A 14,529-nucleotide genomic window follows, 5' to 3' on the forward strand; every position below is an offset into this window, starting at 1 on the left:
GTTGACAATTCTTAAGTAGTCGGGTTCCACTTCATCAAAACACAAAACGCAATGGAAGCGACGGCTTTGATCTGAGTGTGAAGGAAATTCAATATTTTGATGACCAAGATGGATGAAGTTGCAGAAGAGTGAAAGCTGGAATTGATGTTCACATCTCTAGATTTTCACAGGTTAAGTTTTTTCTGTATATTAGTTCTAACTTGGATGATTTGAATGAGTGTTTTAGATTCAACTTTCTGTGTCCAGTTTCCGGACAGATTGGACTGGATCCGTCGCGAAACACACGTACACCACACCCACCACGGGAAGTTTTTCCATCCATATTGTCAACCTCTCATAATAGTTATTCAATTTAATAAATTCACACCATTTTCAATCCTTATACAAATAAGCATAGAAAGACATGCTTGTAAATATGGACAGTGACTGATTTTACAGTCACTCAACATCTCAACAAGGCAAGAAATAGAAAATACACCATCCATTGATCTTAAAAATATTTATTAGTTAAAAATAAATACCAAAAAGCAAAACAATTTTCTTGACAAAGTTTCAGCACATCACAAGCAACCCAAAGAACTTTTAAAAACTCATGGAAATAAAAGTGGATCGGAGGGCCGATGGGAAAACGGACACTCCTTAAAAAAAAAGTTTTGCTATTTATTTTATTTTTTAGAAAACACACCTATGCTGATGCACAACTCACGAAAATCCAATAATAAGACTCTTAAGAAATTATTTGTGACATGTCTTTAAATGTAACTTGAAGACAGACGACAAATCTAGGTTTCTTCTTATTGATTTGATTGAGTTGTGCATGAGTGTGATTTCTTGATGTCATTGAATGACCATTTTAATTGAATGATTTTTATCATGCCCATGCTATACAGGAGGTTAAGCACACTTGAAGAAACATGTTCCGAGCCACCCACCAAGGTATTAAACACCTAGTAGTAAGCCATCGATACAGCAATATCCAACGGACACGCTATCTACCAAGATGCTGTAGATGTGCCTACTCTCAGGACCACACAGAGAGTACCCCTGCTCTACCCAAACATGCTCAGGTCGTCATATGTGGTGGAGGGATTGCTGGATTAGGCGTTGCATATCACCTCTCTAAACTGGGATTGACAGATGTTGTTCTCTTGGAACAAGGAAAGTAAGTTAATCGTCTTCAATCTCAAGTTCTTGTTCTCTCAAGTTCTTGTACATTTTGCTGTATTTGGATTCTGTATTTTTGTCTGAATCTGTACACTGCAAAAACCATAATTGGCATAAACGCAACGGGGGAGAGAGAGGGTTGGTGTATTTGTTTGTTTGTTTATTCGGAGGAGATAGGATTATGACTAAGGAGGGATTTGAAGGAGTCGACGGACTCAACTTGAATGATGTTTTCTTCCAGGTGGTTCCAGTCAATAATTGTTCTATTGATGAATGAGTACTTCACACCTATTGTAGTTGGTTGTGAATTGCAGAGTGTTGGAGACCGCATTATTGAAATATTTGTTAAACTCCATTTGTTTAAATTGTTGACTGTTTTCTCTAGGCTGACGAGTGGCACAACATGGCATGCAGTAGGTTTGCTGGGCATACTCAAGAAGTCCCATTTCAACACCGTTCTGGCCAAAATGAGCTGCAAACTATATGAAGATTTAGAAGTTGAAACTGGAATAAAGACGGGTAAGTAGTTCCTTCTAGCTTGGGAGATATTACAAAGTTCATCCACGCACTTAAATTGGGGAGGTAGTGCTTTCTGCTCTACCGGCTAGGCTTCGAACTGAAGATACCCAAGCCTACATCCGTATGGACTGTGAAAGGGGTAACCCTGTTTCAGCCCCAAGAGTAGGTGGCAATGGCCTCTGGAAAAAATAATTGTAGCCCACACCTTGAAGTGGCCTTCAGGCCTTGTGTGTCAGGCGACTTGCATATACAAAAAAACGCATCAAAATTTAGACCAAGTGCAGAAATAAAACTTCAACAATTGTGGATCTCTTGTATAGGTCATTGCAGTAATAATAGCACATAATTTTGTCTGGTGTAGTGTGTAGCTTTATGAAGGAAACTATGATAGAAACATAATTTAAAACTAAAACACTAGTTTCTGTTGGAATCTTTAATTGAATTCCTGTAGGTTTACGACGATGTGGTAGCATGTTTATTGCACAAACTAAAGATCTCATGATAGACCTACAAAAAAGACATTCAAAAGCACAGTAAGTAGTGATATGTATTTTTTTAGTAAACATCTGTGAAAAATCATTGAGCAAGTTCGGGTGGTGACTAGACTCGACTAGACCGACTGGACTAACCAGAAACCATAGAGTGTGGGGAGATTGATCATATCGAACCATGTACTGGAGCAGGGTCGCCTACAGTCACTTCGAGGTCAGTTTTTGGTAAAGTCTAGTCGCTCACCCGAACTAGCTCATTGCTCAATGGGAGACTTTGAGGCGCTAGGTGGCAGCAGACTTACCAGGTAAATTTCCATTGTTGACGTAGTTCTGGGCATGCGCGCATTACCGAGAACAATGGATTTTACCTGGTAAGTCTGCTGCCACCAAGCGTCCCAAAAGTCCCCCATTTGTATGGGAATAACAGTGTGATGAGCCGGTCTTCACTGTGTGGTAATGACCGGGGTTGGTGGCCGGCCCCTGTGTTAGTGGAGGTCTATTAACAGCGACCAGTCACACCAAAAGGTCATTACCATGTAATAAAGGCTGGGTCATCACACTATTCCATGATTAACAATTTTCAACAGAAAACAAACTGGTAAAAATCATCAGAATTTATCATTTTTACAGGCACTATAGTGTCCTTGCCAGAAGTAACACAAAATAGTACACTCTAAGAAAACAGATGATTATGTAGTTCCCTCACAACAAGCACATAGTGCATTCAGAGCTTTTACTCAACAATGTACTTCAATAGGGGCCATTTATTCGCTATTTCACCAAGCTGGCCTATGTAATTATTGTTCTGTGCTTACAGGGTCTGGGGTATAGACACTGAGCTACTCCCAATCAGTAATGTCCAGAAACTGTTGCCATGGATGCGTGTTGATGACATAGAGGGCGGTCTACTGATTAAAGAAGATGCTTGGATTGATGCAAAACAAGGATGTCTTGCTTTGGCTCAAGCTGTTAGAAACCAAGGTGAGTCAGCCAGGGCCCAATTGTCATGGTTCTGCTTAACGACCAATCCTGCGCTTACGATCACCATTCTCCGCTTACTGTTTCAAGCACGGAATTTCTACGCCAGCTGTGTAAGCAAAGAATGTTTAGCAACAGGGAGTACACACAAAATTCCCTGCTTGTCTGTGAAATAAGTTTGACGCAAGTGCGGAATTCTCTGCTTCCGTAAGCGCTGATTATTTGCTTACCGTAAGCAGAGCCATGAAATAAGGACTACTTCACATCTTCATTTTTCTTGACTAATTTAAGTCTGGTTCATACTTCCTGCTAATGCAAATGCGAATGCGTTTCAAATTTTGAAGTCACAAATTCGCTACGAATTGCAAATCCTGCCAAACATTAGCTGGAAAAACAACCATTTTCTGTCAAAATTTGCTTCGCATTCGCAATCAATATGATATATACCTTAATTTCAGGTGTGACAATAATCGAGGGGACTGGAATAGACAGAGTTGGAACCACTGATGGGCGTGTATCCAGTGTGCAAACAGACAGGGGTACCATTGAGTGTGACAAGTTCATCAACTGTGCTGGCATGGTAAGTATTCTGGGGGTGGCGAGATTTGTATTTGAAGAAGAAAACCATATCAGTTTATTTAGGTTATTTATAATACAAATCGTCACCAACACTTGGATGGTGTCAGTTCCTGAAAATGGAAAATGCCTTTTTGCGCTAATTTCCATGCACCGCATACAATATGAAGTTCAAAGCATCAAGTCCCCACTGTAAGAAAACTAGTTTAAAATATCCTGGAATGTTGAACTAAAGCTTGTTTTTTTTTTAAACCATTGATTTTTAAATGATGTTTTCTCCCATTGCAATTTTTGACTGGTATCTACATGTGTGTCAGTTCGCGGGATTTGCTGACGAAATGTCTGTACTTTTTGTTTTCATTTTAATGTTTTATTTCTAAACCACTTTCCATATTACAGTGGGCCCGTGATGTTGGTCTTGCTAGTTCACCAGAAGTTGGAATACCTCTCCAAGCAGTCTCCAGACAGTTTCTTATCACCAAACCAATCAAGAATGTATCTGTAGATGGAAAAGGCCCATGTAAGTCGAGAATAGTAGAGCCCTCAATACTGAAGGTTCAGATAAAATTCTCTGAATTGGAAAGTGGCACAAGACAGGATAGAATGAGGAAAGATTGTGTGTGGCGTGTCATGGCCTAGCGGTTAAGAGCACCGAGTTCAAACTCTGGTGTTTCTGATCAGCGGAGTGTGGGTTCGAATCCCCAGCCTTGACACTTGTGTCCTTAAGCAAGACACTTAACCATTGCTTCGTCCTTCGGATGGGACGTAAAGCCGTTGGTCCCATGTGTTGTGAACTGCATGTAAAATAACCCAGAGTACCTATTGAAAAAGAGATGGGTTCGCCCCTGGTTTGATTGGCAGCATATTGCACCACAGCACCTTGTAAACAATTACATGGTGCTATGTAAAAGGAGTAGGTCTCATAATTCAAACGTAGTCCCGCATACCTTGCAGGAAAATACTGTATGTTAACGAGCGTCACCGAGTGACAGGTATGAGCGCTATGTAAGAAGCCACTAGTATACCTATCATTAAGATGTAGATGTAATTTATTGATTTGGGTCAATTTTATTTATTCTTTTTAGATGTTCGAGATCCAGACAGTTTACTCTATATTCAAGAACACGGAGAAGGTCTTTTGTTTGGAGGTTATGCACAGAAGGGAAAGCCTGTCTTTACTGATTCGTATCCTATGAAAGCAGACTCAGAATTCATTCAACTTCCTGAAGACTGGGATCATTTCCGTAAGTTTGTTCAGAAAAGCAAGTAGTGCTTAGAAAAAATTATCAAAATATTTTAACAAAATATTTAAAGAGGTAAAATGACTGAATCTATAAACACAAACAATTATTTATTATAGTGCCTTATCACCATGGAAGTGAAATTTAACCAAACATGGGATGAGATGTGTTGTTACTTTGCCCAGTTGTGCATCCTTGCAACACCGAGAGAAAAAAAGTGGTTCTTAGGGAAAACCTGGTGGAGTTAACCGCTGTGCCTCATAGCTCAGTTGGTAGAGCATCTGCTCGGAATGTCAGCGGGTCTTGGGTTTAAATCCCAATGAGGACCATTTGATTTTTCTCTTATCCCACGTATGGTTGAATCTATAAGGGTTAAAGGGTCTATGTAACTTTTGTAGGACAAAAAACACAATGTCCACAGATTTACACCGAACTTACACAGTTTGAAGATAATGATAGTAGAAAGCTTCCCTGAAAATATGGTGCTGTAGTTTTGGGGAAATGATTAAAACAATGTCATGAAAATAATTTTCGTCTCATGAGACGAAAATTATTTGAATCATTTACAAACATACTTTCATTACATTGTTTTACTCATTTCTCAAAAACTACATTATCTTCAAAGCCTGTACGTTTAATGTAAATCTATGGACATTTTGAAAAAAGTACCCGAATTCTTTAAACAAAAATATTTGTCCACAGAAATTAATTGATAATGAATAAAATTGTGATTTCACTTTGTAAAAGTAAAGTTTTTCTTCAACAAATTGATTTTCCCTATTGGTTTGTTTGAACTAGGACATCTGTTGGAGGGTTTCTTACACAGGGTACCGGCGGCAGCCGATGTGCAATTTGAACAACTCTTTAATGGTCCAGAGAGTTTTACACCTGATGGGGAGTTTATCATGGGGGAAGCTCCAGAGGTAAGTGTTTCATAACAAGTACCCTCAGTATTCTTGTCATGCTCTCTTACAGGCACTAGACACTTTTGGTAATTACTTGAAATAATTACTATAATAAAAACTTACTTGGTAACGAGCAATGGAGAGCTGTTGATAGTACAAAAACATTGTGAGAAACGGCTCCCTCTGAAGTAACGTAGTTTTTGAGAAAGAGGTTATTAATTTTGGTTTTTACCCATCACCGATGTGTGTTAGCACTGTATACTCGGTACTTTCCCGAGTCCTGTGAAAAAAATCACAGGCATGTTACTTGGGCGGGATTCGAACTCACAACCCTTGCAATTCTAGAGCAGTGTCTTACCAACTAGACTACCGAGAAAGAGGTTATTGGCCTTTTTTAGGCATCTGAAAGTGCACAAAATTGTGCAACAAGGGTGTTATTTCTTTCAGAACAGACCAGACCAGCTTTCAAAACAATAGAGACCGTCCCTACACACATTCAGGAATTTAAATAAAATTGTGATTCGGATGAATGTACAAGATTTAAATAAAAGGCGGGAAAACTGCCAAGAAAGTACAAATAAAAGAAACTCAAATATTCTGTAATGTTGATTTTTCAGTGAAGCTCAAAACTGATCCAAAAACTGTTTTTTTTCTTTTTTCTAATTTGTTTCAAATCCAGGGAATTTTGTGTGTTATATTAACAGGTCAGTAATTATTACATCCTCGCTGGTTTCAACTCTGTGGGGTTGAGCTTAGCTGGTGGGGCTAGTCGTCTTCTGGCCGAGCTGATCGTTAACGGTCATACCTCCATGGATTTCTGGCCAGTCGATGTCAAACGATTCGGCTCGCACCATAACAGCAAGAGATTTCTTCAAGCTCGTGTTACTGAGATAGAAGGTAAATTATACTATACAATAGTAGACCCTTCCCATGAAATATATAAATTGCACATAGCGCAATGGTTGGCAAAATGAGGGAACATCGCGCTGTTTTGTATGCAGTTATAATGGCTGCGTGACGCAGACGTGATTGTGCTTCTGCGTAGTGCACATCTCTATGGCGTTTTTTCAACCAATAGGTTCTGTACGCATGCGTGAATACAATTGGAATATTTCATGGGGAGGGTCTGTTTTCAAAGAGACCAATTTGGAGTTGGAGGTTCGGTCACTTGTAGTACAATATATCAATACTTTTTTTGTTCATTCAATAGACCTTTATCATGCTGCCTCCATCTTTGTCAGGTTCCTCGTATCCCAAAACAATAATGAATGCTAATAATCATTTTTCCATTAGGAACCAGACTATTTTGGTCTTCCAGCCTCGGCTTGAAACATTGATATCAATGGAGAAATTCAAGATGGCGGCACTGTGATATTGGTCTATTCAAATAGTTTTGAATCATTCAATCTGAATTGTCATTTAATTTGATTTGTTTTGATTCCATGTTGAGTACATACGTAAACAGAGGATGTGATATGGTTTGATTCCTTAGGTGCTGGCTACCGCACAGGTTACCCAAGTAACTACTCTTACAGGACTGGGCGTAAGCTACGTTGCCCACCCCTCTACTCTAGGTTAGCTCAAGCAGGTGCTGTATTTGGAGAGAGGATGGGAGTTGAACGACCCAAGTGGTTCATGAATGCTGATGATACAGGTATGTGACTACATTCTATTTCAATATCTCTAAATGGAGGTACATTGTGAAAATCAGAAAGTTCTTGGAAGTAGTGACATGGCATTGAAGGCACTGGGGTCGATTTCACAAAGAGTTAGGAAATTTCTAGCTGTACGTTTTTGATATCTCTTAGGACTAGTCCTAAGTTAGGACTAGTAACTCGTCCTAACTCGAGATTAGACTAGTCCTAACTCTTTGTGAAATCCACCCCTGGACACATTTGGTAATTTTCAAAAGACAATATGGGGCTTGGTTCATGCTAACATGTGTATGTGTAAAACACGGAAGGCAATAGAGTGTTGAATTACGTGGTACCGATGGTCAACGAGTTGTTTGATTGAGTGCGTCACTGCGCATCCTAGTTGCTGGTCTGGGCCCAATTTCATGGCTCTGCTTACCGTAAGCACAGAATCGGCGCTTACAGAAGCAGGGAATTCTGTGCTTACGGCAAGCGTATTTCACGGGTTAGCGGGGAATTTGGGCTTCTGCGTTGCTAGGCATTCTTCACGTTACTAGGCATTCTAGGCTTACAAGGCTAGCGCAGAAATTCGGCGCTTGCACGTAAGCGGGGAATCGCGATCGTAAGCGCAGAATTCGGCGGTAAGCAGAGCCATGAAATTGGGCCCAGTAGTCGACTAAATGTGCGCACTCGAACTTGCTCAAAAGAAGGATTTAAAGGATTTCATATGACATACCTAAGGTTGTATTTTTTTCTGCAGATGAGTTTGCTCTGGAGACGCAACGAGGCACATTCTTGAAACCTCAATGGTTTGATCTGGTCAAGGCAGAGTACTGGGCTTGTAGAGAAGCTGTGTCCTTAATGGACATGTCGGCTTTCACAAAGTTTGAAATCAGAGTAAGTCTTAGGAATCATTCACATTTATCAACATTTACATAAGCTTACAAACTATACATTTTTCCAATATCCCCTCCCTCCCCCTAAAAGTGTCTGGACTTTTAAAACAAAATTATGAGGGAGGTCCTTGTTATTTGCTATTTTCCAATTACTATAATGTCTAAGATGGTCACCATAACATATAGATTCTTCTGTCACAGCCCGAGTTTTAACCAACCAAAGTTGGAAAACTATGGAAAGCCATAAATGCAAACTAAAAACAATTGCCACAGTTTGTAGCAATGTTCATTACACGATTATTCAAATATAATACTTTGAAATAGTTGTAAACAAATTACTTAATCATAAGAGATATTTTTTCACAATTTTTATAAATTCACAATTGGTTGTTTGAACATGGTTTCATGAGCATGTAATGCAAGCTGTGGTTGCCAGTCATGGACCAGGGTTGCCCACAGCATACTATTAATTAATTACCAAGGGCAAGCAGCCACATTTTTTTTACCGAACTGCAAAAATAGGAGACTTTGGAACGCTAGGTGGCAGCAGACTTACCAGGTAAATGTCTACTGTTACTGTTGTCAAAGTTCTGAGCCTGCGCACATTACCGAGAACAATGGATTTTACCTGGTAAGTCTGCTGCCACCAAGCGTCCTGAAAGTCTCCTATTCTGAATTAAGGAAGAAACTTTTTTAACAGCGATTAAAAAAAAAAAAAAATCTGTGCTGCATCCAAAATCGGAGTGGGCGGGGATGAGCAACATGTTTTTTTTTATTCACTCGGCCATACATCTTTGTGCACATTTTGTTTGCATTGGTTTAATAACTGTCAACCTGCTGATGCCTGATTGTTCTGGCTCGTAGTCTGCAGGTAATGAAGCTACCATGTTACTTCAGTATCTGTGCTCCAATGATCTGGATTGCCCCATTGGTAGTGTAGTCCATACAGGAATGCTGAACGATAGAGGAGGTTATGAAAATGACTGCAGTATAGCACGCATTGATACTAATAGGTAGGTTAGAGTTTATAGGATTTGAGGCATTGCATGGGGGATTGGTGAGGTATCAATATATATTTGGTTTGCGGTAAGGCCACATAAACAAAAAAAAGAGTTGATCGTCCCCGCCCGACCGTTCAAAACTCCCGACCCCATTTTCTTTTTTTTCCCTTTTTTTTCCCCATGTTTGGATATCTCTTTATACTTTTACCGGTACTGCCCAGATTTTTCAGCTGATATTTTTTTCAAAATGTACAGGTTTGAAAAGATGTTTAAAAAAGGTTTTTATTCATGTTGGCAAAGCAAGAGCAATTCTTCAAATATTTACTTGGGCTACACTGTGCTTAGTTGTTTGAAAAAGTTCACAGAAAATTTCACCTAGGAGTTAAATTTGTTTGACAAAACTTTTGAAAACATCAAAAACACACAAACCCTCTGTTTTATAGCGATTGTGATGATTTCTTTATTCTTGATTTCACACTCGGCAAAAAAAAAAAACCTCCCTCCCTCCCCATCCGCCAAAAAAAAGGACGATCAACAATTTTATTTTAGGTGGCCTAGCACCATGTGTGTATCTACTTGCCAGGTAGAGTTTGTTCTTAGAGTACTGTCTTTCTTTATTCTACTACCACGGAGAAGCTATAGTAATAATAATAATATAACATTTGTATAGCAGAACATATCCACCTCACAAGTAGGCGCTCAAGGCGCGACAATAAAGAACAATTTAACAGAAAAACAAGACATATAAATTAAGCTCTTCCCTTGAGGTGGCTAGAGCGATCGAGATGGGTGGATTTGGTTCCAAGTTTTACAATGCAAAAAATAGTTAATGGCCTGACGTTTCGACCCTAGCAGAGTCTTTCTCGAAGGCTAAATGACAACACAACAAACATGAACAGGTAACTAAAGTGAAACATAAGCGGTGAAGTGGAAATACGTGAATGGGGTTAGAAGTTTTACAATGAATTGATGAATAATGTCGATGTGTTTGGTGCAGATACTTCATCATATCCCCAACCATCCAGCGGATCAAAGGTTTTCATTGGATCAAGAGGCATCTTCCGTCTGATGGATCAGTCACCTTAAAGGATGTAACCAATCAGTATGCTGGATTGAATGTCTTGGGTCCTAAAGCTAGAGATGTTCTTCAGAGTCTGACCTCGACGTCTCTGAAAGCTGCCGACTTCAAGCCTTTCGTTTGTAAGGTATGTGTAGTGAGTAAGGCCTAAGTCCATGTGTCTGTCGTGCGAAGTGTGCAACACTTCAAAATGGAAACACCCGCCATGCAAAACACATCATTCCTACAGGTAACGCAGCACATATTATCTTTAAGCAGGCTTGAATCCTTGACTCTGATTGGTCGATCCATAGCAACAAGAGGTGTGATATAAACTTATATCGCACGCCCGTTTCACACCCTGCGTATTGTGTGTTCTAACTCCGCGTATTGTGCTTTTGTAAGCTATTCGCAAAACGCACAGCTTACAAGCAGTAACCGAAACTCAAAAAGGGCGTGTTTGGGTCAAGTTTGCTTGAAGATAAATTCGTTATCGCACGCGCGCTCGTGGAATACCTAAAACATAGCGCATCTGCGTCCCATGAATAAATGTATAATTTATCTATACTGTTAACATTCAAACCTTTTGAAAAATTATCTTGTTTTGTTCTTTCTATCAATGTTACAACAGGAGATAAATATTGGCTTTGCTACCAATGTGAGGGCAATGACTATAACTCATGCAGGGGAGGATGGTATGGTGCTGTATATACCAAATGAAGTAAGTTATCAACACAACATAAATTAACTCAAACACTTATTTAGCCCTGATCACTGTGTTCTCTTTTAACCCTGCTAAAATCTTTACATTAATGTGGAAGTGTCGTGGCCGAGCGGTTAAGAGCACCAAATTCATACTCTGGTGTTTCTGATCAGCAGAGTGTGGGTTCGAATCCCCAGCCGTGACACTTGTGTCCTTAAGCAAGACACATAACCATTGCTTCATCCTTTGGATGGGACGTTAAGCTGTTGGTCCCATGTGTTATGTAGAATAGAATAGAATAGAATTATTTTTTTATTGTCCACGTTAAAAACATAGAAACTTGACATCCACTGGCCAAATTACAAGCACTAACTGTAAATGTAACGCATGTAAAATAACCCAGTGCACTTATTGACAAAAGAAGGAGTTCGCCCTGGTGTTGTGCCACAGTACCTTGTAAAACATTATATGGTGCTATCTAAGGAATAGGTCTCACAATTCAAAAAAGTAGTCACACATCTTGTAGGAAATACTGTATGTTACAGCTAGGAATGTCTGTGTCACTGAGTGACAAACATGTGCACTATATAAGAAGCCACAATTATTATTATTATTATTATTAATGCTAAACCTAACCCTTACCCTAACTTAAAACAACACAATGCAACCTAACTCAAACACCAGAGCTTGTGCAATAAGTAATGCTAATTTTTATATGTGAACAAATGATCGTACAGTTATGTCTTTTTCTTACAAGAGTTTTTGTTGCCAAGTTGTCACAGTCCAAGCAAAGAACCGACTCAGAATGTATTTATTGCTGTTTGTTCCACCACAGAATGCAACTCAAGTGTATGACGCCTTATTAGACGCAGGAAAAGACGTTGGTATAACCAATGCTGGATACTATGCACTACGATGGCTGAGAATCGAAAAGTTTTACTTCTACTGGGGCGAAGATTTCGATTCGACAACAACTCCGTTTGAAATTGGACGAGAAATGAGAGTCAAGTTTGACAAAGTAAGATTGGAAAGTAGGATTTGAAACTTTAACCATCGGTTCTTTTCAGAACCACCACTACTCAAAAGAAATATTCACATGGTGTTACAGCAAACTTCTTTTAAATTTGCATCGGGGATAAAGAATATTAATTTTGGTTTTTACCCATACACCGATGTGTGTTAGCACTGTATACTCAGTACTTTCCCGAGTCCTGTGAAAAAATATCACAGGCATGTTACTCGGGTGGGATTCGAACCCACGACCCTTGCAATTCTAGAGCAGTGTCTTACCAACTAGACTACCGAGGTTGCCCGGCAGCTAGAGGCAGTTCGAATCCTATGTTTTGGCAGCGGGTACCGCAACCAAAATTAATAATCTTTATCCCCGATGCAAATTTAACATCTGATATATCGTTGCGGTACCCGCTGCCAAAACATAGGATTCGAACTGCCTCTAGCTGCCGGGCAACCTCGGTAGTCTAGTTGGTAAGACACTGCTCTAGAATTGCAAGGGTCGTGGGTTCGAATCCCACCCGAGTAACATGCCTGTGATATTTTTTCACAGGACTCGGGAAAGTACTGAGTATACAGTGCTAACACACATCGGTGTATGGGTAAAAACCAAAATTAAAACTTCTTTTAGTTAAGTAAGATTAATTACATATAATGCATATTTTTAAATTAATATTGTCAAAAGGAATCGATTTTACAAACAACGTTAAACAAATTCTTTGGAGACAGCAATTTTATTTGAAATGGCTTTAAAAAAACCTTGTATGTTATGTAGATTTGAAACTCACACTTCTGTTTTCTACAGTTTTGAAATTATTAAGGTTAATAATCAGTTTGTTGTTTGTTTATATTGAGACTGTTTTGTTTATCTTGTTTATGTTTACATCAGGGTGTTGAGTTTATCGGCAAGGCAGCACTTTTGAAGCAGCGAGAGGAAGGCATGAAGCGTCGACTAGCCGGCTTCGTCCTAGAAGACCTTGACATTGACTCTGAAGTTTGGCCATGGGGCAGAGAACCAATTTATCGTAATGGTCAGTTGGCCGGAATGACCACATGTAGTAGCTATGGCCCCACACAGGGTAAGATGATATGCCTAGGTTGGCTGACGAATAAAGATGAGACGACCGGTGAGTTAAGGGAAGTGACGTCGGACTTTGTTCATAAAGCACAGTACGAGATCGATATTGGCGGCAAGCGTTTTCAAGCAAAGGCTCGTCTGTACCCATATCAACTAGGAGCTAAACAAGGAAGCCTTGGCTGAGATGAACCATTAGAAGGAGCTAAACAAGAAAGTCACAGAAATTTCTACTGGAGCATTTCAAGGGCACCGAGGCAATGACCAGGGGGCATGGAGGCAACCGCCTTTGTTGCTGAAATACTGGTGGTTTCTTCACTGGGTTTTACCCATTGCTCTCACTCCCTGATTCTAAGTTTTACCCGAGGTTGATTTCACAAAGATAGTCCTAACTTAGAACTAGTCCTAGGAGTTATTAAACACTTAAGGCTAGTCCTAAGTAAGAACGAGTTACTCGTCCTAACTTAAGTCGTCCTAACTTAAGACTTGTCTTAACTCTTTCTGAAATCCAGCCCTGGGCTCAGATGCGAGTGTGCTGTGGATAAAGTTTTCAGTTGCTGTATGTTGGTTTTATGAGATCAAGTGTTACTTTTTCTTCCACTTAAAAGTGTAATTTAATTGAAATAAAAATAAAACAACTTTTTTTAAAAACCAATATGAACAATAAAAGTACTTATAAAAGTAATACTAAATAATTCTAGTGAATTTTATAAAGTGCCCAACTCCAAAGTCCTTATGGTGCTATTACATAACAAGGACCTGCCGCCGATTTCACAAAACCCGTCCTAACTTAAGACTAATATTGGGACTAGGACGAGTCCCAACCCTGCACTGTAGCATGCAGACCTTAAGATTAATCCTAAGTTAGGACGAGTTGCTTGTCCTAACTAAGTCAACTCGTCCTAACTTGAGATAAGACGAGTCCTAACTCTTTGTGAAATCGACCCCAGATACCATAAAAATATAAGTTACAAGAATATAATACAGTTGAAAGGGAATGAACGCTTAGAAAAGAACTTGATGCAAATTCTTCAGTAAAAAGAAGTTTTTAATTTTATTCTTAAACTGGATTATGGCAATAAAAACTTACAGCAGCAGCTTTGGAATGTATATTGCATTTTGAGAAACCATTTCACTTCGAAGTAATGCTATTATGGAAAATAGATATCACTTTTTATCCCCTAAAATTGTAATTTAAGAAAATTACCGTGAGCGGTAGCACTTCTTAGATTGTGTATTCCTATGTGATTATTCTTTTCCAGATTTAGGATCAATGAC

At 39.3% G+C, this 14,529-nt stretch overlaps 1 protein-coding gene across 1 annotated transcript; it reads left to right on the forward strand.

The window, feature by feature from the left end:
• The first annotated feature begins 35 nt into the window (after positions 1–35).
• On the forward strand, positions 36–14,107 carry LOC139935127 (pyruvate dehydrogenase phosphatase regulatory subunit, mitochondrial-like). Its single transcript, XM_071929596.1, has 17 exons — positions 36–170; positions 891–1,162; positions 1,550–1,683; positions 2,135–2,216; positions 2,992–3,155; positions 3,611–3,732; positions 4,128–4,248; positions 4,814–4,972; positions 5,768–5,892; positions 6,579–6,771; positions 7,367–7,528; positions 8,269–8,405; positions 9,269–9,417; positions 10,403–10,610; positions 11,094–11,183; positions 12,001–12,183; positions 13,066–14,107. Exons 2-17 carry the CDS (start codon positions 915–917, stop codon positions 13,435–13,437), a joined length of 2,649 nt encoding a protein of 882 aa, XP_071785697.1. The 5' UTR covers positions 36–170; positions 891–914; the 3' UTR covers positions 13,438–14,107.
• The last annotated feature ends 422 nt before the right edge of the window (positions 14,108–14,529 follow it).

Source organism: Asterias amurensis, chromosome 3 (assembly GCF_032118995.1).
Source record: "Asterias amurensis chromosome 3, ASM3211899v1".
In the NCBI taxonomy this organism is placed as follows: Eukaryota; Metazoa; Echinodermata; class Asteroidea; order Forcipulatida; family Asteriidae; genus Asterias; species Asterias amurensis.

Bases quoted from the DNA above. Each gene is read 5' to 3' on its own strand.
- LOC139935127 (XM_071929596.1), top strand. From the start codon at position 915: ATGTTCCGAGCCACCCACCAAGGTATTAAACACCTAGTAGTAAGCCAT. The intron at 1,163-1,549 runs GTAAGTTAATCG...TGTTTTCTCTAG, and splicing joins GTTCTCTTGGAACAAGGAAA to GCTGACGAGTGGCACAACAT. The intron at 3,156-3,610 runs GTGAGTCAGCCA...CCTTAATTTCAG, and splicing joins TCAAGCTGTTAGAAACCAAG to GTGTGACAATAATCGAGGGG.